This window comes from Populus alba, chromosome 1, assembly GCF_005239225.2.
Source record: "Populus alba chromosome 1, ASM523922v2, whole genome shotgun sequence".
Taxonomy (NCBI): Eukaryota; Viridiplantae; Streptophyta; class Magnoliopsida; order Malpighiales; family Salicaceae; genus Populus; species Populus alba.
Window position 1 is genome coordinate 40,925,937 of NC_133284.1, and position 25,551 is coordinate 40,951,487.

General features: G+C 31.8%; 1 protein-coding gene across 2 annotated transcripts; it reads left to right on the plus strand.

The window, feature by feature from the left end:
* Positions 1-3,316: 3,316 nt before the first annotated feature.
* LOC118056791 (probable WRKY transcription factor 20) lies at positions 3,317-9,472 on the plus strand. Of its 2 annotated transcripts, XR_004688848.2 has the most exons (7): positions 3,317-3,553; positions 4,923-5,081; positions 5,643-6,186; positions 6,294-6,426; positions 6,504-6,662; positions 8,231-8,773; positions 9,168-9,472. XR_004688848.2 is itself a non-coding variant. In XM_035069138.2 (6 exons), the coding sequence occupies exons 1-6, from the start codon at positions 3,356-3,358 to the stop codon at positions 8,709-8,711; spliced, it is 1,674 nt and encodes a 557-aa protein (XP_034925029.1). In that variant the 5' UTR covers positions 3,317-3,355; the 3' UTR covers positions 8,712-9,052. The 2 variants fall into 2 exon arrangements, 1 of the variants encoding a protein (XP_034925029.1); XM_035069138.2 differs by lacking the exon at positions 9,168-9,472 and having other exon boundaries at positions 8,231-9,052.
* The last annotated feature ends 16,079 nt before the right edge of the window (positions 9,473-25,551 follow it).

Here is a 25,551-nt window from a genome sequence, read left to right on the forward strand (position 1 = left end):
TAGTAAGGAGGTAGACATAAAAGATGAGTATTTTGGAATAATAAGGTGCATAAGGTAAAATAATGCTTGCAAATATATCATAATCAATAAGGAAAGTAGGCTCGTGAGGACTAAGGTGAATGTAAAGACCTTAAATTGAAATAGACAAACCAAAAGAAAAAGGAATGACAAAATGAGATCTTTTATTATTTTCTATATAAGTTTGGGTGTGAGTAACGACTTGCCCCCTATAAACTACATGAAAGAATGGTCTCCCTATAGTGCTATTAAGTGTGGTGCATTTTCTATGTTGTTCAATTATTTTTTGGGTTTTTCTTGAAATATATGATTAGATTCCATCAAGTGTACCGCTTTTTAATGATATGTTACTAGTATAAATTTCTCCCCTGCTTTAAAAAGCTATAAGAATTTTTTTTAATGCTTAAAACTCAAGTTATAACAAGATAATAACTACCTCTAAATCAAACAAGTTACATACTTTCTAAAAAACCTGAACACAATAAGTCCAGATAAGCTAGGATTCACAAAGCCATCATGAATAAATTACAAAATCTAATAAAGTTCCTATGTCTTTTCCTATAACAATCCATAATACCTATAATTTTATTTTTCATTTTTTTTCACAAATTTTTTTTTCCATTGCAAGCTTTTATGACCAATTTAATAAACAATTTCTTATAATTTGTTAAATAAAAACAAAACTCAACAAAAGAAGACCAAAATGTAAAATAAGGAGAAACCACATGGCTAATCTCAAATTCATTTGAAAAAGTTATTTTGAGTCCACCTAATTTCCTTTTCCTTTCTACAGTCTCTTTAGTTTTTGTAATTATAATTTTGATCCAAAGGTTAATTTTATTTATTTATTAGTCCTCGAGTTTTAAAGAAGGGACAACAACTCACTGTAAAATAAAAAAGAAGAGAGAAAGTCATCGGTTCGACATATTTTATTGAAAAAAATGATCTTGGTGTTAATGAGTTCCATTATGTGAGAGAAGTTCCATTAAGGTATGTTTAGACTTTTATCTTACTTGAGAAAGTAGACTAGGGCTTAGGAAGTTTTTTGAATTTAGATTGATTTTTTTTATTTTTTAACCAATCTTATGCTAATTTAAGACTACAAATGGTTTTCTTAAGGTTTCTAAGGTGTTTTTAACTATAAATGATTGAAAATTAGTTTATTTATCTAAAAAGTCAGAGACCAAACTTTATGGCTATAAAAGCTGGCCAAAGATTAACTTGAGAATATGTGTTGTCTACTATTTTTTTCAAAGTCGATGACATGTCACTCGACCTTTAAAAACAAAGTGAAGGCCAATTATGTGGGTTTAGACTCGATTAAACGAGTAATTTTCCTTGTCGACTACCTATTCCATACTACCCCCCATAAAACTGAAAATCTGTAACCCTAATTGGCTGTAGAAGGTATTACGAGACAACCCGAGACAAAGGGAAAAATATGAGGTACTTTATTGCTTAGTTTGACTTTTATGGAAGCTTTAACAATATATGGATTGGTTGTAGCATTAGCACTTGGTTTGATAACCTGCTACCAATTCTTCTTCTGCTTTTGGTAAATCAAAAGGTAATCTCTCACATTCTACTAGGGAAGAAATGAAAAAAAAAAAAAAAGATATATCCTATAGGTTGACGCCACAAATTCCATCCCCCAAACTATATTTTGATTGTGCCTTAATTATATCAAATGTATTATATTTTAAGAAAAACTATCTCTTGCTTTTCATTCCCACTTTCATAAGAATGAACACTATGATTTGTATTTTATTTTTTTTTGTTTAATTTTTTCATAGCTCTCAAGTAGCTTGAGGTTTTAATGAAAATGTTTACAATCTTTTTCAATTATTATGCACATAATATGAAAACACAAAATTGCATGAATATTTAACTAAAATAAATTTATGATTTTTAAAATATAGTTAACTAATATAATTTTATCACATTTATCATTATTGTTTTTTGTCTTCAATTAGTAAAAAATACTGAGATATTTTTTAATATATTTTTTTATTTTTCTTTTAAAACCTTGATGGATTTTTGCTTAGAAAATAATCTTTGCAATTTTAAAAATGTTTTCATTAGAAAAAAAATGGATATATTAATAAGAAAATTGAATTTAGATTGGAGAAATACATTTTTTTTCTTCATTTTTTTTAGTAGAGTATAAGTTATTATTTTGGTTAAAAAATATATAGCTATCTAATTAAATGAGAAAAATTAAGCACTTCCATACGGTACAAGACCAAATATGTTAATCAAATTATAATTATCAATTTATTTTATTAAATAAAAACAATGAATTTTTGTTTCAAGCTTAAAAAATTTTTAAAATGAAAAATATTTTTCATGTAAAATGTTTTCCCATAAAAAAATTACATGTAAATTATTTTTTAATATTTGGCTTAAATTTTTTTTCTCTTGTAAAATATTTTACATGTAAAATAGTTTTCAATGGTGGTGAAGGTGGCGAGATAGCGATAATCGTGAGGTGATCATGGTGATAATAATAATAAAAAATAATTATAGTGGTGATGGAAGAGATAATAATGAGGTTGTCATAATGGTTGTGAAAGAAAAAGAGGTGGTGATGAAATGATAGCGGTTAAGAAAAATATGATAAAATAATTATAATAATAAAAAAGAAGTAGGTGATGGTGGTGAGATGATGATTATAATTGAAATAGTTAGATGATATTGTAAGTGAATTACTATTTATAAAATATTTTATAGAATTTTATAAATTAAAAATATTTTCTAACAAATAAATTAAATTTAAAAATTGTTTGTAAAATATTTTTCATTGATTAGTTTCCCTGTAATTTTTTTTTTAAATTTCTATATAATGTTTATTAAAAACAAATATGAAAAAATCTAAAAATTATTTTTCTATAAAATATTTTACTCATGCTTAATGTAAAAAAAATAATTAGCCTCGCCTATATATTTTTTTTTTTTATATTACAAATTAACTTTTGATCGACACAATGTATCACAAGTTAGGTAACTAGTAAACACTATCCACACAAAAGGTACACTTTAGGGTTAGATTTAGTAAATGACAAGCCAATCAAATGAAAGCCCTCCCTCCAGATTCAATGTAACAAGTCAACCTCTCTCTTTGCATCTCTATCTCTCAAAACCTTCCGTCACAAACACACTTCATTTACACTCCTTGTCGTTTGTTCTTACGGTCACAGTCACAGCTGCAAATTTTTCTTATGACCGAAAAACACACAACGCTCTCTCCCTAAATTACCGTATTACCCCTTCATCCTTTCCTTTTTAGACCTCTTTTGACCTTCACCCAGACGGCCACTAACTCACTCACTCGCTCACAATGGACAGCAATACCTCTCGCTCTGAGGTTTCCGACTGCGGCGATCCAACGAGGCCTGAGTCCGGCGGCGGCGGTGCTAGGTACAAGCTGATGTCGCCGGCCAAGCTTCCGATCTCGAGGTCGGCTTGCATCACGATCCCTCCTGGACTCAGTCCGACCTCGTTTCTTGAGTCTCCAGTTCTTCTCTCTAATGTTAAGGTTAGTCGTTACTACTTCACTTAATTGTTGTTTGGATCGTAGTTCTTGGTTTTTCTGTTTGATTGCTGAGAAAATGATAGAAAGTAGAGGAAATAAGATCTGTTTGGGAGCTGAGATAAGTAGAGCGAATTGGAGTTAATAATTTTTCTTTAATGTAAGATTCAAAGTTGCTGTTGTTATTTATAAATGAAATAAAATTGTCATTTCTACTATTTAACAGCTATCAAAAGAACGGTGTTGTTTGTAGCTTCGTGTCGTTGAGTTCAAGAAGTGGAGAATTGACTTTAAAAGACAAGATGCTCTTACTTTCATTAAAAAACAAAAAACAGCTCGAAATTTGACATGCCAGTTATTATATTATATTTGTTTTGTTACGTTTCGTTTTGTTTCATTTCTTGTATAGATTTTTTATTCATGTAATTTGGGAGTGCTTATGTTGGAACCTGAAGTTAGATTCTGATGCTTGATGATATAATAACTCTGAATTTGGTACCATGTCTAGTGTGGAGGAGAATATGACTTTTTTAGTATTATCAGTATGAGCTTTCCCTTTTTATGTTCTGTTTTCTTTTCTTTTTGTAAATGCCTGTTTTGGATTTTCACATAATGAGTCTTTGTGGTGCTGTTTGTTTATTGTCTATGCTTTTATTGTGTTATTCCATTTGTTTGCGTGAAGAATATGGAATAGATGCATTGATGACGAGATTGATATTAAAATGCGATATGACAACAAAGTGGAAGGAGAAGCTACAAGGGATATGTGAATCAAAGGAATGAGAATAAACTCGATTATCTGTAGAGAGAATATATTGGTTGCCCATCATGAACATATATATAACTGAAGCTTGAATGTGATATGTATTATATTGGTGCTCAAGCATGAGAAATTGGGTTTGAGGCTTTGTTCAGTTGAGTGTGTTATTTCTAGATTGAAAGTATTGGGCTATATGGAAATATTTTAAAATTGAAGTTACAATTTAGCTTCTCTTCACCTTTAGTGGGCTCAATTTTTTTTCTCTTTTTATATTTGCTGAATTTCCTTATGCTTTTGTCACCTGGTGAGAATCAGTTAGCTCTCATCAAGTGTTTATATGCGCTGATCTTTGTATGTCTTGATGCCGATAAGAAAGTATATCTTAGAGCTTCACGGATTTGGCACCAGTTAAAAGTATGGAGAGTGGAGACAGTGGCATAAAAAAAAACATAGTTATCAGTTGAGCTTTTGATGAGGGCCTTAGGATGTTCAGGGATCATGCAGCTTCCATGTATCTTGATTTTCTATTCTTTTTTATTTTTGTTTAGTTGATCTGCTTGTACTTCATTTTAGAAGTATCTTTAAGACTGATTCAATATCTTCTTGGCTTCATAGGCAGAGCCTTCCCCCACTACTGGTACGTTTACTAAGCCTCGAACAGTTCTTGGCTCCCTTAGCTCCACTCCATATTCTGCTACAACTGTTTCATCCACAGCGTGTGGAGAAAGAAAATCCGACTGCTTTGAGTTTAGACCATATGCTAGGTCAAACATGGTGAGTTCTTAATGAGATTTCAGATTGCCTTAGACTGCATGGTGACTTCTAAGTATTTGGAGCTCTTGTAATTTATTTTTCTATTTCCTTTTTTTGACTTAAATTGCATGATAGGTAACCAGTCTTGAACTATTTCAATAATTATATGGTACTTTCAGACCTCATTCATGTTTAAACAACAGCTCCTATAATTCCTTGCATTATTCAGCACTTCTCCTACTTTCCTTTATCCTGTATGCTGGTAGTAACTAAATATATAGCTTCTACAACTCAAAACTTGACCTATATTAACCACTTTGAGATTTCTCAACAATTGCCATATATTAACCGAAACATTCACTGCCAATGAGCCATTGGTTTTATTCATTCTCATTCAGAATAATAATTGCATAAAGATGTAATTATGAGTTAAATAACGAGGTATCTTTTTATACCTGACCATCCTTTTTCCCCCCTTTCAGAATTATTTATGTTGATAATCTTATTTCAATTCATGACATCTGCAAGTAGCCTTGCTGGTTTAGGGGGGAATTGTTTGCCTAACACGTCAATTATTTTTAGGTTTCTGCAGATATAAACCATCAGAGGAGCACACAATGTGCTCAAGTCCAAAGCCAGTGCCATTCACAATCATTTGCCTCACCACCTTTGGTAAAAGGTGAGATGGCAGTATCCACAAATGAGTTGAGTTTGTCAGCACCCCATCACATGGTTACTTCAGTTGCTAGTGCACCTGCTGAAGTTGATTCAGATGAACTAAACCAAACAGGGCTCTCTGGCAGTGGGCTTCAGGCATCACAGTCTGATCATAGAGTAGGAAGTGCGCCTTCAATGTCATCTGATGATGGATATAACTGGAGAAAATATGGACAGAAACATGTTAAAGGAAGTGAGTTCCCTCGCAGCTATTACAAATGTACGCATCCTAACTGTGAAGTGAAAAAGTTATTTGAGCGCTCCCATGATGGACAAATAACAGAGATTATCTACAAGGGTACACATGATCATCCTAAACCACAACCCAGCCGCCGATATGCTTCTGGTTCTGTTTTGTCCATGCAGGAAGATAGATTTGACAAGTCTTCATCTCTGCCTAACCAAGATGGTATGGATGAAACTTCTTAGGGAATTCAGTATGCTGTTTACTTCCCTAATGTATTAACTAATGTTCCTCCACTCCTTCCCCTTCTCTTTCTTTCACTTTCATTGCAGACAAGTCACCTGGTGCTTATGGACAGGTGCCTCATGCTATCGAGCCAAATGGTGCCCTTGAACTGTCTACTGGAGCAAATGATGATACTGGAGAAGGTGCCGAAGACGATGATGATCCCTTCTCGAAAAGAAGGTATCATTTCGGAACACCCTTAAATTGTTCATAATAGACACATGCTAACCAAACGATGGTCTAATTTCATTGAGCAGGAGGTTGGATGCTGGAGGTTTTGATGTTACTCCAGTAGTCAAACCTATCCGGGAACCACGTGTTGTCGTGCAAACTCTGAGCGAGGTTGATATACTGGATGATGGGTACAGGTGGCGCAAATATGGCCAGAAAGTGGTGAGAGGAAATCCCAATCCAAGGTATGTTTTGTGTTGATAAGTTAAGTAGCTGCTGTTTTTTTACTGTTATTGTCCTTTATATCATGTATGACTCTTCTTGAGTAGTTTAATGAATTTCGTGGATTGTCCTGTGCGTTAGTACATTTTTAGCAGTCATATGATGTGCATATTGGATAAAATGACAGAATAAGCAGATACAATCTTTTGAATATGATCAATGCCCAATCTTTCTGGCTAGGTGTCTGACATGAAATAACCATGATCCATAAACTACTTTGAGTTATTTGGTCTCATTAAATTTAGCTTTTAATAAAAAAACTAGTCTCACAATATGTGCTTTGCCAAAGGACACTGGGGTTGGGTTATATTCCGACAAAAGAAGATAATTCTTATTCTTAAGTATTGCTATTGTAGCAAGATAAAGGTGTTGAAACTTTAACAAATGTTTGGTTTAGTGAAAATTCTGAATGCATGAAGGGAAGGAAATATCCATCCATTATTAGAAAAAAAGATGCACAAAGATAAGGAGACAACCAAAATAATCTGGTTATCTCATTTGCTTGTAACTGTCTTGTATTCATAGGAAGAGCTTGAAGGATATCTAATTATTTGCAAATTTTGTTTTCAATCTATAAATAAGTATGGAGGCATACTTCTTATTGAGGTATTGTTCTTGAAACTTCAATAAAAAGGTTGGGGAAATGCAGATCTTCTTAAGCCTCTTAAATGTTTTAATTTTTCCTGAATTAGATGTTTTTGCAATTGCATCCGTGTCTAGAAATTGTGCACGTTCAGCCAAATGCAGAATAAGGTTGTGAAGATGTTTTAATAACCTGAATATATCTTAAAAGAAAAAGGAATTCCCCATCTCAATAGAGCGGAAGTATAAGACATGATGTGGTGAAAATATGTGCTATGAAGCTAAAACCTGCTGGCGAAATGCTTAATTGCTCTCTTAAAATCTGATTGGGCTGGAATCAAAGCTCTTATTAACTAAGACTATTTAATGGCTGGCCCTTAAATACAAGGATGGATCCACTCCCATTCTTGAAAATTTGTCAGCATAAGGATTTAATACTGATTTTGCACTTCTTATTCCATGCCAGCATCCCCTTCTTTTGATCAAAATATTATCTGTCCTTGTTCCAAAAGTTATGTAGAACCATCAACAAGAGAGACAATGTTGAAGAAAATTCAATTTTTTTTTTCAATCAATAATACCTAAAATAAAAACCCTGAATGACTGCACAGGTTGTTTGTTTATGTTAATTAATATTCTCTAGATAAACTTGGAAGTTGATAGTGGAGACCTAGAGATTAATGTAATAATAACCAAAAATATCAATAGTTTACCATGTCAATATAGAACAATTGTAATGCTCAGATTACCGCGCACACAGAACCATAGCTGGTTTTTAAAAATTTGTTTATTTATTGCTTTGCACATATAACTACGCCATATAACTTCTATGCATGAACGTGCCCTGTCTTCTAGCTAAATTGTCAATATTTATTCTAAAAATATTTTCTACTCCTTCCCTATTTCACTGTTGTTTCTTGTGAGATATTTATGCTTACTGATTCTTCAGGAGTTACTACAAATGCACAAATGCTGGATGCCCAGTTAGAAAGCACGTTGAGAGGGCATCACATGATCCAAAAGCAGTTATAACCACATATGAGGGGAAACACAATCATGATGTACCTACAGCTAGGACAAACAGTCATGACATGGCGGGACCATCAGCTGTGAACGGACCCTCAAGGATTAGACCAGATGAAAATGAGACAATTAGCCTTGATCTTGGGGTCGGGATCAGTTCTACAACTGAAAACCAGTCCAGCGATCAGCAACAAGCTTTCCGTGCTGAACTTATCAAACATGAAAACCAAGCAAGTGGTTCTAGTTTCAGAGTAGTTCACGCAACCCCAATTACGACTTACTATGGTGTTTTAAATGGTGGCATGAATCAGTATGGATCTAGGCAAATTCCAGGTGAAAGCCGTAGCATTGAAATTCCACCTTATCCATATCCGCAGAACATGGGAAGATTATTAACGGGTCCATAAGTTTGTCCGAGTTTTAAATTTGTTTCCCGCATGCTTGCCTTACAGCTGGTAAATGGCAAAAGGTTAGAATCTGAATTTTAAAAATATGTATTGCTCTTTATATATCTTTGCTTATGGTCTTAGAGCTCATCATCTTTGGTGTTCGTAACTTCCTCTTTGTAAGCTCTTCTTTCTCCAGCTTCCATTTCATCAACTTTGCAAACCACAAAGTTTTGTATAAATGTGAAAGCAATACCTCATGAATGCAGCAGCATTGTAAACACTGGATTGTTAGGACTACATCGTGATTATCAATTAGTGCATGTATAATTGAAAATTCCTGCAATTCGAGTTTTTTTTTTGCAAGTTTTGTGATTTTGAATCGTATTATCAATTGAATGAATGCCCGCCCAGAGACGATTCTCATTTCTGAAGCCAATCTGATGAATGCATTGCTTTGGAATTTTTCCCAACCAGGACAAACAACAATAATTCCTCTCTGCTTGTTCTCCGGGGACAGGACAAAATGACCTAGATCATTCTCTCACCGGAGTTATATCTAAGAGCGGCTTGTCTTTTGGTGCCTTGCCCCTGTAGCGTAAAGCAATCTGGTAAGCAGACCGCTATGGAATAAACCTGTTGCAAACGCTACTGGAATGGTTCCACCTAATAGGTAATCCAGGGAAATTTGATAGTGCAGATGTTAATGCATGTTTAACAGAGTGTATTAGAGAGAGTGTAATGTATGAAATATGTCTACCTCCATGTATTATCTATTTATAGTTATAGGAATCTTATTAAATAAGTAAATACATAATACAATTAAAATAAACTTATAACATAAAGTGTCAACCCAGTTCCAGGTCCCCTAAAATTCTTTTCTGTAAAAATATTTTTCTTTATTTTAAAATATTAAAAAAACCTTCAAAAACATATAAAAAATATTTTTTTTTTCATATATATATATATATATATATAGACAAAATAACAAAGGTTGGAAACTCAATTACAGCTAGGGCCTAATTTAAGGAAACAATGAGGATTTGGCATCAAATGGATTAGGACAAACTTGCAAAATAATTAAGTTTAAGGATTTAGTTGAACTTTTAATGAGTTTAATTTATGTTAAATTACAAGAATTGGAAGTTTTGGGGATCAATTTTGAATTTTAATAAGCTAATTCGTCAATTTAGGGGCTTAATTGTAAGGTAAAGAAAGATTGAAAACCAATTAGGGATTTATTTAAAGAAATTCAAAACCGAGAATCAAGATGCAAAAGATGCATATATTTAAGGACCAAAATTGACTAAATTAGGGGTCAAATTGAGACAAATTAAAAATTTAATGGTAACTAAGGACCAAATTGCACAATTTAAAAACCAAAGACCCATTTATATAATTTGCATGAATAAGAGAATTACAATCAATATTGCCAAGAATGCAATTGCATGAATGAAAAAAGTTTTCGGGCTAACTAAGGATGCATATATCAAAATTTAAAATACAAAATCTAGAATGAAAATTCTTGAAACCCTAATTAAAGCCCTAATTTTTAGGATTTAAATGACGCAACATGACATTTGTGTTTTAATAAAGAGAAGGGATGGCATATTGTTCTTTTTTTTTTAGTAAAAAAGGCTAATTGTTGAGTCACTTTCAAGTGAATGAATGCGACGCTTCTTCAACTACCCTAAAGGCTCTAGTTGGCACTAAACGACTGAGAAACACTTTCTCTACAAAGATCAGTCATCCGCATCAAATGCTTATACACTATTTGTCTCGAAGAACTCGCCAATATCTTATCCCTAGTTAGCCTCCCTTGCTTTGACAAATTTAAGCCAATTGAGAGCCAATCTTTCGATTAATGAATATGAAGTTATAAACCTTCAAACTAAGCATGGTTTATTCTAGGTATACATCTGCATCACCTCTTCATCTTTTAGGTCTTTTAATGGCATGTTTGCATCTCAAATTCCTTGATTAATTCATCAAAGTACCACCCTATCCAGTCAGTCTTGACTAAAAAAAGAAAGTCACCTATAAAAAAATAGACTTTGAGGCTGTTTTCACTTGATAAAGTTCATAGTAAAAGGATAAAAGAAACCAGATACCACAACTTTTAAGGAATGTTATAGAAGAGAAAAAAAAGGGGGAAATCTTCCATAACCATATATATTTGGAAAACCACTAACGAAATGATGAATGATTTTGTAACTTCCTGGTTTTGTTACAACCTATAAAAGAGATTGTCTTTCTAAAAAGAGGAAGTAAAGAGACGAAGATCAAGAAAGAAATTCTAGGAAAAAAGAGAGAAAAATAGTAAGCAAAAATGATAAAAAAAAAAAACAAAGAGAAAAGAATAAAGGAAAATGAATAGAAGAATAAAGGGTTTAAAGTAAGCATGAAATAAGAAGAAAAGGAGCAAGACTATTCAGAAAAAAGGCAACATTGTGACTAAAAGTATACTACTTGCCCTTGATAATAGGGTGTAGCTTAATGAGCACAACCTTTCTTAATACCTTTTAAATTTGTACTTTAATGTTTATTGTTCATCTATTGTGGTTAGTTGTTAGTTTAATGGACAATGTTCGTGTTTTTAATGTCTAATAATGTCTTGAAGTAATATGTATGTTTTGATGTTTAGGTTAGTCACTATATCTATTTTTATTTCATGTGTTGATGATAAGTGATTTACTAAAATTATGATTATATGTTGTTTTTGGTGAGATACTAGGTTTAATCAAGCCATGTTCATAATAATATTGGTTGAAAACAAGTGTTAGAATCAATGTAATAGTGTTTAAAGTCGAAGAAATATATTTTTAAAGTTACGTGGTTAATTTGGTTTAATTGTTGCATTGTAATTTTTTTTTCCTTGAGTTTTTTATGGTTCAAACAAGTTATTATGAGCATGTTTAAGCTAAAGTTGTTGGGTTTGAAGTTGTTTCTAGGTTTTTCTGGGTTTTTTGGTTAGTGTTCATAGGCTGCAATTTCAATCTCCTTGTAAACTGATGTTTTTGACATGTTTTTTTATGCTTTAATCGAAGTCTAAACCTACACATGAATGTTCTTTGTTTATAATTAATCCTTTTAAGGCCTGATTTGGATTAATCAATCCTTTAACCCTTATAAAGACTTGGGTTTAGATTTAAACTACTGGACTTGATTTGAGAGATATTTGACATGGTATTTCCTATTTAATACGTCATTTTACTATAATTTAACATGTTCTCTTTTTCTATGCCTTTGATTTAATGCATTTTGTTCTTTATCTTTAATTTTTTTTTTTTTTGGTTCTTAGCTATAATCTTCATGTTCTTGAGATGTTCAGCCAAACATAACTGTTATGATCTTTAAAACTTTTGTTTTGATCTTGGGTTTTGTTTATGGGCTTAGGCCAGGCCAAGAAGCCTAGTCCATGTGATTGTACTGAGCCTTCAGGCTTTGGGCCAGTCCAGGAAGCCCAATCCACGTGATTGGGCTAAGTCTTTAAAGGCTTAAGGTCATGTTTGACAAAACAAAAATCTATCAAAAGAAAATGCATGTAACAACCCGACTTTTTCATAGCAAAAAATCAGTGGAATTTTTTTTTTGGAAGTCATGTTCTTAATGCTTTTCACAATATCATTCTATGAATTTATAAATACATTTCATTCGTTAGCAATGCACACCCACATAGGGTGATGTAAATCAACATTTCTTAAAAAATGTCAATACACATTCTCACAACGGTATTTAGGGTTTATTGTAATAGAATTCATCTCTTAGTATAGTGCAATACTCATGTGATTTCATAATACATCATTCTCATAAAAGAGAATATCACATACATACATTCACCACATCTTGTTTACAAAATCATACTTTCACATTCGTATTCCATTACAATTTTCGATACAAGTCTCTTACAAAAGTGCCGAATGACAAATATTCAACTGGTTCGTTCGTTCTTATCAAATACATAACAACTGAAACATAGTATTACGTAGCACCTTTTAAAATATATGAACCCATGGAATGGGCTTTCCTACCCATCTTGATTGTGTGATGTCCCTATTACAAAAACAACATAAATACAAGAATTGTAAATAATCTAACATGATAATAAACAACTAAAAGAATGTTATCGTTACTTTTCGTTATCAACTGACAATGAGTACATTCTTTCATTTGCTTCTTATATGCATTGTACAATCCCTATTATTTCGTTAAACGTATTATTCTCACTCATATGCCCCGGCCTCTCCATAAGAGTTGTGGGGCCGAAGTTTGATCATTGGTTAGAGTTATTTACTTCACTTTAACCCGATCATCCACTTTGGATGTTTTTAGCCCTAGCTAATCACAACATCTAAACTCAGTCATTCGTCTCGAATGCCATTAACCAAAACTAATCACAAAATCTAACCCGTCATCTCTCACGGATACCATTAGACGAACCTAATCACCATAATCAACTCGATCATCCATCTAGGATGTCATTAGCCAAAACTAATTGTCATATTTAACCCAGTCATCCCTCTAGGATGCCATTTGCCGAAACTAATCATCAATGCAGCCCGACCATCTATCTAGGATGTCATTAGCTGAAGTAAATCATCAAATCATCCCGGTTATCCCCTTAGAATGCCATTAACCGAAGCTAATCATCAAGATAATCATCGAACACAACCCGGTTATCCATCTCGGATGCCATTAGCCGAAGCTAATCATCAATTACAACTCGGTCATCCATCTCGGATGCCACTAGCCGAAGCTAATCAACAACTCAATAAGCATTTCATAATTGGATTAACATTTGTCAACAACTTAATCAAAATTCATAGTCGGTTTAACATTCGTCAACAACTCAAACAAATTTTCATAATCGGTTTAACATTCATCACACCGCAATAATATATCATCCTTAAGCAAGTTATTTTAGAACATTAACATTTTACAAGAAAAGGTGGAAACCACCTACTTATTCCTCCCGTGAGGTGTCCTTGTCCAGTCGCATGTCTGATATCGGTCGCACTACCTAACACATCAATTATCACAAATCAGCACATTGCATTTGATAATCACATAACTCGTCACCATACATCTTCTAAAAATACACATGTTCACATTCAAGTGTTCCACATATTACACAATCATACAATGAAATCGTTACAAGTATTTACGTTATTTATGATATGAAAGTCTTTCATAAAAAATCAACAACGAAACCAAATTTTGACACAGGATTCTATAGTGAAAATTGATTTGCTGGTGACACAGACTTCAGTAGTGAAACTGATTTACTGGTGACATAGGATTCGACAGGGAAATCTTATTTGCTGGTTACATAAGATTCGACAGTGAAATCTGATTCATTGGTAACATAGAATTCAGCTGCGAAATCAAATTTGCTAGTGACATAGCATTCAACAACGAAAACTAGTTCGTTAGTGATACAAAATTTGGTAGCGAAGGCTGTTTTGCTGATGACATAAAAATCGACAACAAAAATTGATTTGCTAGTGACATACGATTTGTTAGTGAAAATTGGTTTGTTAATGATACAAAATTTGGCAGCGAAGACTATTTTGCTAGTGACATAGAATTCGACAGCAAAATGTGATTCGCTGGTGACACAGAATTTGACAGTGAAAATTGATTTGTTGGTGACATACAAATCATCATTGAAAATTGGTTTGCTGGTGACATACAATTCATCAATGAAAACTAGTTCGTTGGTGATACAGAATTTGGCAGCGAAGATTATTTTCTTGGTGACATAGAAATTGATAGCAAAGACTGTTTCACTGGTGACAAAGAAATCAGCAGCGAAATCTAATTCGTTGGTGACATATAATTTGTGAGCAAAAACTAGTTCGCTGGTGATACAGAATTTGGCAGCAAAAACCGGTTCGCTAATGATACAAAATTCAACAACGAAGACTGATTTGCTAGTGACACAAAAATCAGCAACGAAATCTGATTCGCTGGTGACATATAATTCGGCAGCAAAAACTGATTTGCTGGTGACATACAATTTATTAGTGAAAACCGGTTTGCTAAAATGTAGAATCATTAGCGAACTAGTTCACTAGTGCCCTAAACTCACAAATGAAACTCACTAGCTAGTGACTGTAATCGGTAAAAATCACTAGCGCACATAGACTACAACTGCCTCAAGAATTGTTCATGAAATTTGAGTCACTTTCAACTCAGAAATCATCAACGAAATATAGTTCCTCAACTGATGCTGAAATCATTAGCGCGTATGGTTCATAGCTGACTCAGAAATTATTGATAAAAAGAGTCTCGTTGTCGACTCAGAAATCATTAACAGAACATAATTTCACAGCTGATACTAAAATCATCAGTGCATATGATTCACAGCTGACTTAGAAATCATTGACGAAAACTTAGTCGCTGCCAACTTAAAAATCATCAACGCAACACAGTTCCACAACCGACAAATCATTGACAAAAATTGAGTCGTTGCCGATTTGAAAATCATTAGCAGTAATAGAGTTGTTTCTAGTTCTACTTCTTTCTTTCGGCCAAGCGTAAGGTTTATGCTTTGCTTTCCCCCTACCATCATTTCTCATCCTAATTGGGCATAGGTCCTCGCCGAACCACACTCTGTTTATCATACATTACTAAGTAACCCAAAAACATTTAAAACATTCATCTACCAAGGTTTTTCCCAATCATCACTTTCAATACCAGCACTTAACATTATCACAACCATATATTCTTACATTCATATTTGTATCATGGCAAGGTATAAACATAACTAATAACAATCATACACACATAAGGGTTCTATTTTATTTTTATCACAAGTAGAATCATAAAATTATGCCACAAACATATTCTCATTTACTTGAACCATTATCATGTAAACTCAACAATCTTATAACAGAATTCAAGCATGGACATTAACATAAATTTCGGTTCCAGCATATAAAATGTTCCTAGGAATCCAGCAGAATCACATTTCATGCATTTCATCAATTATTTACACATTACATGTAAGTTCATCAATCATTTGTAAAAAAACAAAGCATTAATCATCAATATGTACTCTGTTTTAGTTTGGATATGATCTTAAGAGTTCAACAAAGCCAATGTCCTACATTTCACCACACAAACACATTTTGTCTAGCTCTTCAACTATGGTCGACCCTCTTTCAAATTTGTTCAATCAAAATTGTTCATTTCTCTTGTTGTATGTTCTGGAATTAGGTCCCATATTTAGCCCCATTTTCATCTCTCTTTCTAATCCAGTTTTTTCCCCTTAACAGCTGGTGCAAGAATCCTAGGCCATTTACTTAGGGTATCCTTTTTATTTTTGGTCACAAGGTCACAAGAACAAGAGAAGAAAGGTTATGGTTCATACCTTATGATTTTAAGTGGCTTTAGGAAAGGATTTAATGGCTTTTCTTCACCTTTCTCCTTCTGTTCAGCCACCTGTTACTCTCCCTCTCCCACCATGGTTTTAGTCTTTATTAATACCCTCTAGCTCTCCTTTTACTCATACATGCAATAAGGTGAACATGCAATTGGGATTATATGGTTTTTTTTTTTTTCTGGACAAAGGAAGGGTTTGTTGTAGCTGTTAGGGTTGGTTTTTTAGGAGAGGTTTAGACTCCATTCATTAATATGATCACTCCATATCAAGCACATCATAATTGTATTACTTCTAAAATCAAAGCTTCAAACTTGTTTTCCCATTCTTAGAGAAATCTAAGACTAGAAATTTGAATTTGATTAAAGCATGCTTCATACATACTTATCATATCAATGCACTAATTCATGGAAAACAATTCCATTTACATGATTTACAAAACCATGTTTCTTTTTGTCATGTAAACAAACAATTACAAAACTCTGATTTACAAAAGAAAATCATTAATTTACAAAATAAGATTGAACAACATATCTATTCCTTCTTACCTAATGCTTTTTAGAAAAGAAAACAACACATTATTGATCTTCCATATGAAGATACTTTTTTAGAAAAACATATACCTACAAAAGCAAGACCTATACAAATAAATGCTGATTTAGAACAACATTGTAGACTTAAAATCCGCGATCTCGAGTCTAAAGGTCTTATCTAAAAGTCTTGGTAACCTTGGTCATGTTTAGTCTTTTATGTGAATAAAAACTCTGAAATCGAAAGAGGCACACCAAGACTTGTGATCAATTACAAACCCTTAAATTCTGCTTTAAAATGGATTAGATATCCAATCCCCAATGAAAAAGATTTGTTGCAAAAATTGCACCCTGCATTCATATTTTCTAAGTTTGATATGAAATCCAGATTTTGGCAAATCCAGATTGATTCCAAAGATAGATACAAAACTGCTTTTACATTTTCTTTTGGCCAATACGAATGGAATGTCATGCTCTTTGCCTTAAAAAATGCACCATCTGAATTTCAACGCATCATGAATGACATCTTCAATGCACATTCAAAATTCTGCATTGTTTACATTGACGATGTGCTTATTTTTTCACATTTTATATATCAACATTTCAAACATCTACATACTTTCTTTCATACTACAAAACAAAATGGTTTAGTTGTTTTTAAAACAAAAATTTTTGTCTTCCAAACCCGTGTCCGTTTCCAAGGCCATTATATTTATCAAGGCGCTGTAACACCAATAGAGAGATCTCTAACCTTTACAAATAAATTTCCTGATAAAATCACTAATAAAACCCAATTGCAGAGGTTTTTAGGCAATCTTAATTATGTTATAGACTACTATCCCAAAATGCAAACTATAATACAAATATACCAAAACCTCTCTATACAAACCTTGAGTAACCATCTCTTCCAACTTCACTAATCTTTTCAACTGTTACTGAAAATATCCAAAACGAGTCAAATGTTTTGACTTTAGAAAAATATTTTGTTCTTGACAAGACTCTTTTCAAAAAAGATTTTTATTCTACCTATAATTCTACAAAATAAATTTGGTTTTTCTAACACTTTCTCCAACAGAGAAGTGAGATACACAAACAATCTTATAATTTCATTGAGTTACATAAAATACAAATTATATTCTTTGTTTGGTTCGAATTATATTATGCATATGAACATCACATTACATAAAAGTATACAAAAGGATACTTGTAAGTGTCCATAAAAGGAGATTTATATACAAAAGAAAACCTCAGTATGTGGCATTATTATACCTGAGAATGATCTAAAAGATCGGGTCACAGGTTTCCAGCCTATATACTGATTTTGTGAAAAGAACAAAGAAATAAATGCAAGTAAATATAAACAAATTTATGATGCAAATGAACAAGGTAAGACCAACAATGTCAGGATCCATAATCAAATACAGAGCATACTTAAATATACATAAAATATAACAAGTATGTAAATAATGAAAATAAAATCTTACTTAAATTTGTAACATAAATCAATACAAGAGATATTGGTTACAGAGGAGAATGGATATAGGTTACATGTATGAGTTACAAGGGACAGTAAAATTTTATCAGGGAAAATGATAGTCTGCCTTATGAGAATTTACGAGTCTCCTTTTATAGATGAGTTGACATGAAAGAGGCCAAAATATCTTGTTGGGAAAGCTTCGAGATTCTATTAGAACCCATATGAACCCATGTGGTATTGCCTTGTTGGGAAATCTTAGAGATTCCGTTAGAACCCATGTGGTATTGCCTTGTTGGGAAAGCTTGGAGATTCTGTCAAAACCCATGTGGTATTGCCTGCCATGATTGGGTGACGACAAAAATGGAAATTACCCATGTTTTTTGTGGGACTTCCATTTGTTGTCTTCTTGCCACCGACATTGGATTTGTTTGTTTGTAGTTGCAGGTAATATTTGTAAGAAAAAGACTAAAACAAATGGGCTTAAAACAGAAAAAGGACTCAAAACAATTGAGTAAAAAAGATATGGGCTCTAAACAGATGAGCCTGAAATACTTTTTTTTCTTTTTTATTTTTTAATATCGCTTGATAGGTGGTAGGTTACCAAAATAGTCATCTTCATTATCGTCTCCAAGGGAAATGGCAGGAGATATCGATCCAGATAAGCTGGATTGGGACAAGACTGTTTTCGGGTCTTAGCTTTGTATAATGCTTTGAACTATTTGTAGGTATTCTTCTTCAGTTCTAGTAGAGGCAATGAGAGCTGTCGTTTGAGCCTTTCAGGTTAGAAACTTTAATTGAGGATGATGATCAATGATGGGAGTTGTTTGATGTTTTTGTAACCATTCTATAACAGCTAATTTAGAACTTTTGAATTCAGCTGCAAAAGAATCCCACCATTTGATTTTAAATTTGCGAACAAGTATTGGATGTCTATTTTGTAGATTATAATCATAAAACCATGAACATACCTATGGCACAAAAAATTTTGTACATAAAATGAGAAGGGAAGAGAACTTCCTTTCAGAAGGAGCTGGTTGAAAATTATTTTTGAAATGGAGGTAACCATTTTCAACCACAGGATGATCTTTGAGGTAGTCAACATGAAAATCATAGTAGTCCCACCATTGGAGGAACCAGAGGGGGAGGTTTGAAGTATTCATGTCATTATGGAAGTAGAAAAGTCAAGAATGACTATGGTTTGGATTTTGTAGTAGGAAGGCATTGAACCATGCATATTGGTAATCCCAGTATGTATAGGAAGTATTGAAGTCCTGGGGTTTGTACGGAAGTGTATAGGGAAGGAAAGAGGTTGATATAAGGATTGCCCTCAATCGTTAGGGTGGATGACTTTATGAATGATACATGTAGAATATGTTGGTTTAGTGTGATCAGAATGTAGTTTGAAGTGTTTAAACTCGACAGAATTGGTAATCTCAAGAATGGCGGCATAATAGGATTGTGGTTTGGCTAAATTCTAGGATTTGTAGTACCAATTTGGAGGGAAAATTTTTGAAGCAGCAATGAAAAGGTTTTCATGATAAAATCCTTCTTTCATAGTTAAAATATTTTGGAAAGTGGTTTTGAAAATACATTTGGATTTGGTTTTTGGAAAACTGGTTTGTTGTAAAGAAAGGAGGGGTTTTGAAGCAGAAATGCCTCCTTGGGGTTTTGAAAGTGATTTGGAAATACTACTTGTTTGAGATACGAAGTCACAAAAGGCCTGTTGGGACACTTTTTGTAATGCCAGGAGTAATTCTAGTGATTTGGATATAGTGTCACCCCAATGTTGAACTGCGTCTGTTTGTACTTGTGGTGGTTTTGTAGTTTCTTCTTCTTTAATAACTACCTTATACCAGGATTTGATGGGTTTGACGACTAAGATAACTGAAGACATAAGTTTTGTAAAAGGCTTTGGGCTCTTTGGTTTTATAGGCTGTGTTTGAAGGGCTTCCCCTTTATCTTTTGCTTTAGGAGGCATCAAGACCTATTTTGAAGGAATTCTCGGGTTAGAAAATCAGGAATGGAGTTTAAATCTCCTTTAATGTAAACAATATCAAAATAAAAAAAAAAATACTTAAAATAGCTTGCCGTATGGAAAAAATCTATTTTGAAGCAAGATTTTGGACATTTTTTTGTAGAACTTCTTTTGCAAATTTGCAGTCAACACGTAAAATAAATTTTTGATTTAATAAATCTCTTTGAAATTTTGTAATACAGAGAACAATTGAAAGGATCTCTTACTTATATATATATATATATATATATATATATATATATATATATATATATATATATATAGAGTAATTTTCTAGCAATCATTTTAGTAGGCGGATGTGTATTGGAGAATTTGTTATTTGTTATCTTGTACTTGTTTAAGAATCCCATCGTATCCTAGGTCAGAGGCATCGATCTCGACTATCTTAGGAGCTAATGAGTTAGCTAAATAGAGGAGAGGAATGGTTTGGACATGTTTCTTAATATGTTTGACTAGGTCAGTATGGAGGTCAGACTAAGGAATGAGGTTTATTTTTAACCTGTCATGTAAAGGTTTGGCTAGACAACTAATATTGGGATAGTAATCCAGAACATAATTAAGACTGCCTAAAAACCTCTACAATTGGGTTTTGTCAGTGATTTTATTAGGAAATTTATTTGTAAAGGTTAGAGATCTCTCTATTGGTGTTACAGTGCCTTGGCAAATATAATGGCCTTGGAAACGGACACGGGTTTGGAAGACAAAAATTTTTGTTTTAGAAACAACTAAACCATTTTGTTTTGCAGTATGAAAGAAAGTATGTAGATGTTTGAAATGTTGATAAATGGAATGTGAAAAAATAAGCACATCATTAATGTAAACAATGCAGAATTTTGAATGTGCATTGAAGATGTCATTCATGATGCGTTGAAATTCAGATGGTGTATTTTTTAGGCCAAAATGCATGACATTCCATTCGTATTGGCCAAAAGAAACAGTAAAAGAAGTTTTGTAACTATCTTTGGGATCAATCTGGATTTGCCAAAATCCGGGTTTCATATCAAACTTAGAAAATATGAATGCAGAGTACAATTTTTGCAAGAAATCTTTTTCATTGGGGATTGGATATCTGATCCATTTTAGAGCAGAATTTAAAGGTTTGTAATTGATCACAAATCTTGGTGTGCCTCTTTCGATTTCAGAGTTTTTATTCACATAAAAGGCTGTACACGACCAAGGTGACCGAGACTTTTGGATAAGACCTTTAGACTCGAGATCGCGGATTTCAAGTCTACAATGTTGTTCTAAATCAACATTTATTTGTATAGGTCTTGCTTTTGTAGGTATATTTTTTTCTAAAAAATTATCTTTATATGGAAGATCAACGATGTGTTGTTTTCTTTTTCAGAAAGAATTAGGTAAGTAGGAATAGATATGTTGTTCAATCTTATTTTGTAAATCAGAGTTTTGTAATTGTTTATTTATACGACAAAAAGAAACATGGTTTTGTAAATCATGTAAATGGAATTGTTTTCCATGAATTAGTGCATTGATATGATAAGTATGTATGGAGCATGCTTTAATCAAATTCAAATTTCTAGTCTTAGATTTCTCTAAGAATGGGAAAAAAAGTTTGATGCTATTGATTTTGGAAGTAATACAATTATGATGTGCTTGATATGGAGTGATCATGTCAATGAATGTCATGGTATGATTAATATCTTTTGTAACGACAAAGAATGTTTTAAGAGAAATGCCTTTGTTGAAAATAGAGGCTTGAGTTTTGCCTGCAATATGTAATTTTAAATTATTAGCAGTAGAGAGTTTTTTAGAAGTATTTTGTAAAAATTGTTTTGGAACCACGCCTTCTTTGATGCAGTTCAAATCTACACCTGTGTCAAACAAGACAATAGTGTCAAATTTGAAATCTTATGAGAAAATAAGAGTAATTCTATTTAAATATATTTTGGAAGATATTTGTGTTAATACGTTTAGGAAATCATCTGGAATATGCTCAATATTTGTAAGTGTATGGGGCAATGTATGAAATTCAATGGTTTGATCTTCTGTATCAAACTCAGTATCAGACTGGCTTTTAATTTTGGACCAAAGATGTTTTAATATGGTAGAGTCTTTCTGTTGGGCTTGTTTTAGGGTTTGTAATTTGGATTTAAGGGTTTTGATCTTAGAATGTAATTTTGGAATGGTGACTGTAGTTTTGAATTTCTTTTTGTTAAGGATCTTTGTAAGGTTGTAGGTATTTGTGCTGGTAGAGGGTAATATAGAGCGGTTTGGAGGGTTAGATGGAGGGTGCTTTGGTTGGTTGAAATCTTTCAACAATTTATCCAAGTTGGTTTTTTGAAGTTGATGATCATCAAGTCTTTTGATAGCCTCAATAATGAATTCCTGGTCTTGAGTTAAGACGTTAATTTGTTTGGAATTTGTAGAGGCATTTGAAGTAGCACTAGTAATTGCTATTTCATCGATTTGAAATTCTTCTTCAGAAGTGTCTAAAGAAGAGTGGTCAGTGTCTGTGGCTTCAATGTAAAGATTTTGTATTTGATTAATGGTATCTTCATCTATTTGGAGCTCATGAAGTTTGGTATTGGCCTTGCAAAAACAGGATGTATGTCTTTTCTAGTTACATTTGTAACAGGTAGTGTTTTTGGGGTCAAATTTTGGTTTGGGTTTTGACTGGAAAGGTCTATTGGGCTTGGTAAATTTGTAGGGCTTTTGTAGTAAGGTTGATCTGGTATGAAATAAAACTGTTATCGATTTTTATGGGCTGATTGTTTATAAGGAGGTTTTTTGCTCAAATATTTTTTGGGTTGTGAACAGGTTCCACTACAGGAGGTTTTTTTGGTGAAAAGGTCAAACTAATGACAAAAACTATCAAGTTCTTTCATGGTACATTTCATTTCCCACTTTAGGTGCTTCTGGAGTTTAAGATCCTGATAAATTTTAAAACCTTCTTTTTTGTTGAAACTTACAAGTTCACCATATGTGCGCTGGTTATATCGTATGTGTCCCAACTATTTTATATATATATATATATATTAAAGAACTCTAAAACGCGTGGTGTTTTTACTGTAGCTTTTTTTTTTTTCTAAAGCATTTTTTTCTGCTTTTTTGTTTTCTGCTTTTTTTTTTCTCTAGCATTTTTTTTCTGTTTTTTTTTTTTTTTTGCTTTTTTTTTTCTGGAGCATTTTTTTTCCTGCTTTTGTTTCCTTTTCATTTTTTTACATGTTTTTTTTTTTTTTTTTTTTTACCCAAAATTGACTTCTTTTTTTTTTAATTTTTTTTCAAAATTATCTTTGCTAATTTTTTTTAAATATTAAGCTGGTTGAAAATTTAATTTTATATTTTTTTTCTTTAAAATATTATGGATTGCTATAATGTACTCATACATTGTTTTTTTTTTTTGTGATTTATTTATTTATTTTTAAATAGTCTTTGTAGATTTTATTTTTTATATATTGAGTTGGTTCAGAATTTAGCTTTGTAGTTTTTTTTTTTAAAAAAAAAAAAAAAACAATATGGATTACTACAGTGTTTCCCCTTACATAGTTTTTGTTTTACTGCAGTGTTTCCTCATATATTTTTTTTAAAAAATTATCTTTATCGAATTTATTTTTTTAATATTGAACTGGCTGATAATCTAGCTTTAGCTTTCCCCACATGTTTTTTTTTTATTTCTTTTTATTTTTTACCACAATTGTCGTTTTTTACATTTTTTTTTTTGTTTTGTTTTTTTCAGAATTATTTTTGTTGATTTTACTTTTTTTGCTATTGAGCTGGTTGAAATTTTAGTTTTTTTGGTTTTTTCTTTAAAACACTGTAGCTTTCCTCGCGTGTTTTTTTTCTCGCTTTTGTTTTCTTTTTTTTACATGTTTTTTTTTTCATTTCTTTTACCCAAAATTTACTTCTTTTTTTTTTTTTGAAAATAGTCTTTGTCAGTTTTTTTTATATATTGAGCTGGTTGAGAACTTAGCTTTTTTAGCTTTTTTTTTTTTTAAAAAAAAAAACACTATGGATTGCTACAGTGTTTTCCTTACATGGTTTTTGTTTAGCTGCCGTGTTTTCTCCACATGTTTTTTTAAAAAATTATATTTGTCACATTTATTTTTTTCAACATTGAATTGGTTGAGAATTTAGCTTTAGCTTTCCTCACGTTTTTTTTTTTTTTTTTCATTTTTTTAATTTTTTCCCAAAATTGTCTTTCTTCTTTATATATTTTTTTTTCATAATTATTTTTGTTGATTTTATTTATTTTACTATTGGGCTGATTGATAATGTAGTTTTTTAATTTTTTTCTTTAAAACACTAGATTGCTGCAGTATTTCTCTACATGGTTTTTTATTAAATAATTTTGTTTTTCAGAATTATCTTTGTCGATTTTATTTTTTTCATATTAAGCTGATTGAGAATTTAGCTTTGTAGTTGTTTAAAACACTGTAGATTGCTACAGTGTTTTTCCACATGATTTTTGTCTTGTTACAGTGTTTCCCCACATATTTTTTTTATCAATGTTTTTTTTCCAAATATGTTTTTGTCAAATTTATTTTTTTCATACTGAACCGGTTAACAATTTAGCTTTTTTTTCCTTAAAACATCGTTGATTGCTACAGTGTTTTTCCATATGCTTTTTTTTCTTATGTTTTTTTTTTAAATTGTCTTTGTCGTTTTTATTGTTTTTTATATTGAGCTGGTTAAAAATTACAACTATAGATTTTCTCATGAAACACTATGGATTATTATACTATTTTCCTAGATGTTTTTTTTCCTTTTTTTTTTATATATTTGTCAAAATTATCTTTATTGAATTTTTTTTAATATTGAGCTGGTTGAGAATTATAGTTGTATATTTCCTCACAAAACATTATAGATTGCTGCAGTGTTTTCTTAAATGATTTTAATATTTAGCTGGTTGAAAATTTAGTTTTAACTTTCATCTCATGTTTTTTTTTTCCCATTTTTTTATTATTTGCTTTTTGCTTTTTTTTTTCTTCCAAAATTTTCATCTTCTTTTTTTCATTTTTTTCGTTTTTTTTTCATAATTTTTTTTGTCGATTTTGGTTTTTTTTTTTTTTTTTTTAATATTGAACTGGTTGAGATTATAGCTTTGTAGTTTTTTCCTTTAAAATATTGTGGATGGTAACAATTTTTTTTTATATTATTTTTTTCACAAATCCACAATAATGCACAAGCATGCTACAAGCCCGTGGCATCGCGCGAGCATGTCACGCCTTTTACTAATATATTTACTTATTAATATATTATATTATTATAATTATTATATTATAATTATAATTATAAATATTATTATATTGTGTTATATTGTATTGTATTATATAGCTATTTTTTTCTTTTTTTTCTCTTTTTAATTTTTTTTAATGAATTTTTTTTTTATTTAGTTTGTTAATGTTAGATTTTTTTTTATTTAGTTATCAGATTTTCATGATACAGATCTCGGGTTTGATGAGTTGGCCTGATTT

Coding starts and splice junctions, on each gene's coding strand:
- LOC118056791 (XM_035069138.2), top strand. CDS start 3,356: ATGGACAGCAATACCTCTCGCTCTGAGGTTTCCGACTGCGGCGATCCA. Junction 3,554..4,922: donor TTCTTCTCTCTAATGTTAAG/GTTAGTCGTTAC, acceptor TTGGCTTCATAG/GCAGAGCCTTCCCCCACTAC. Junction 6,427..6,503: donor GATCCCTTCTCGAAAAGAAG/GTATCATTTCGG, acceptor TTCATTGAGCAG/GAGGTTGGATGCTGGAGGTT.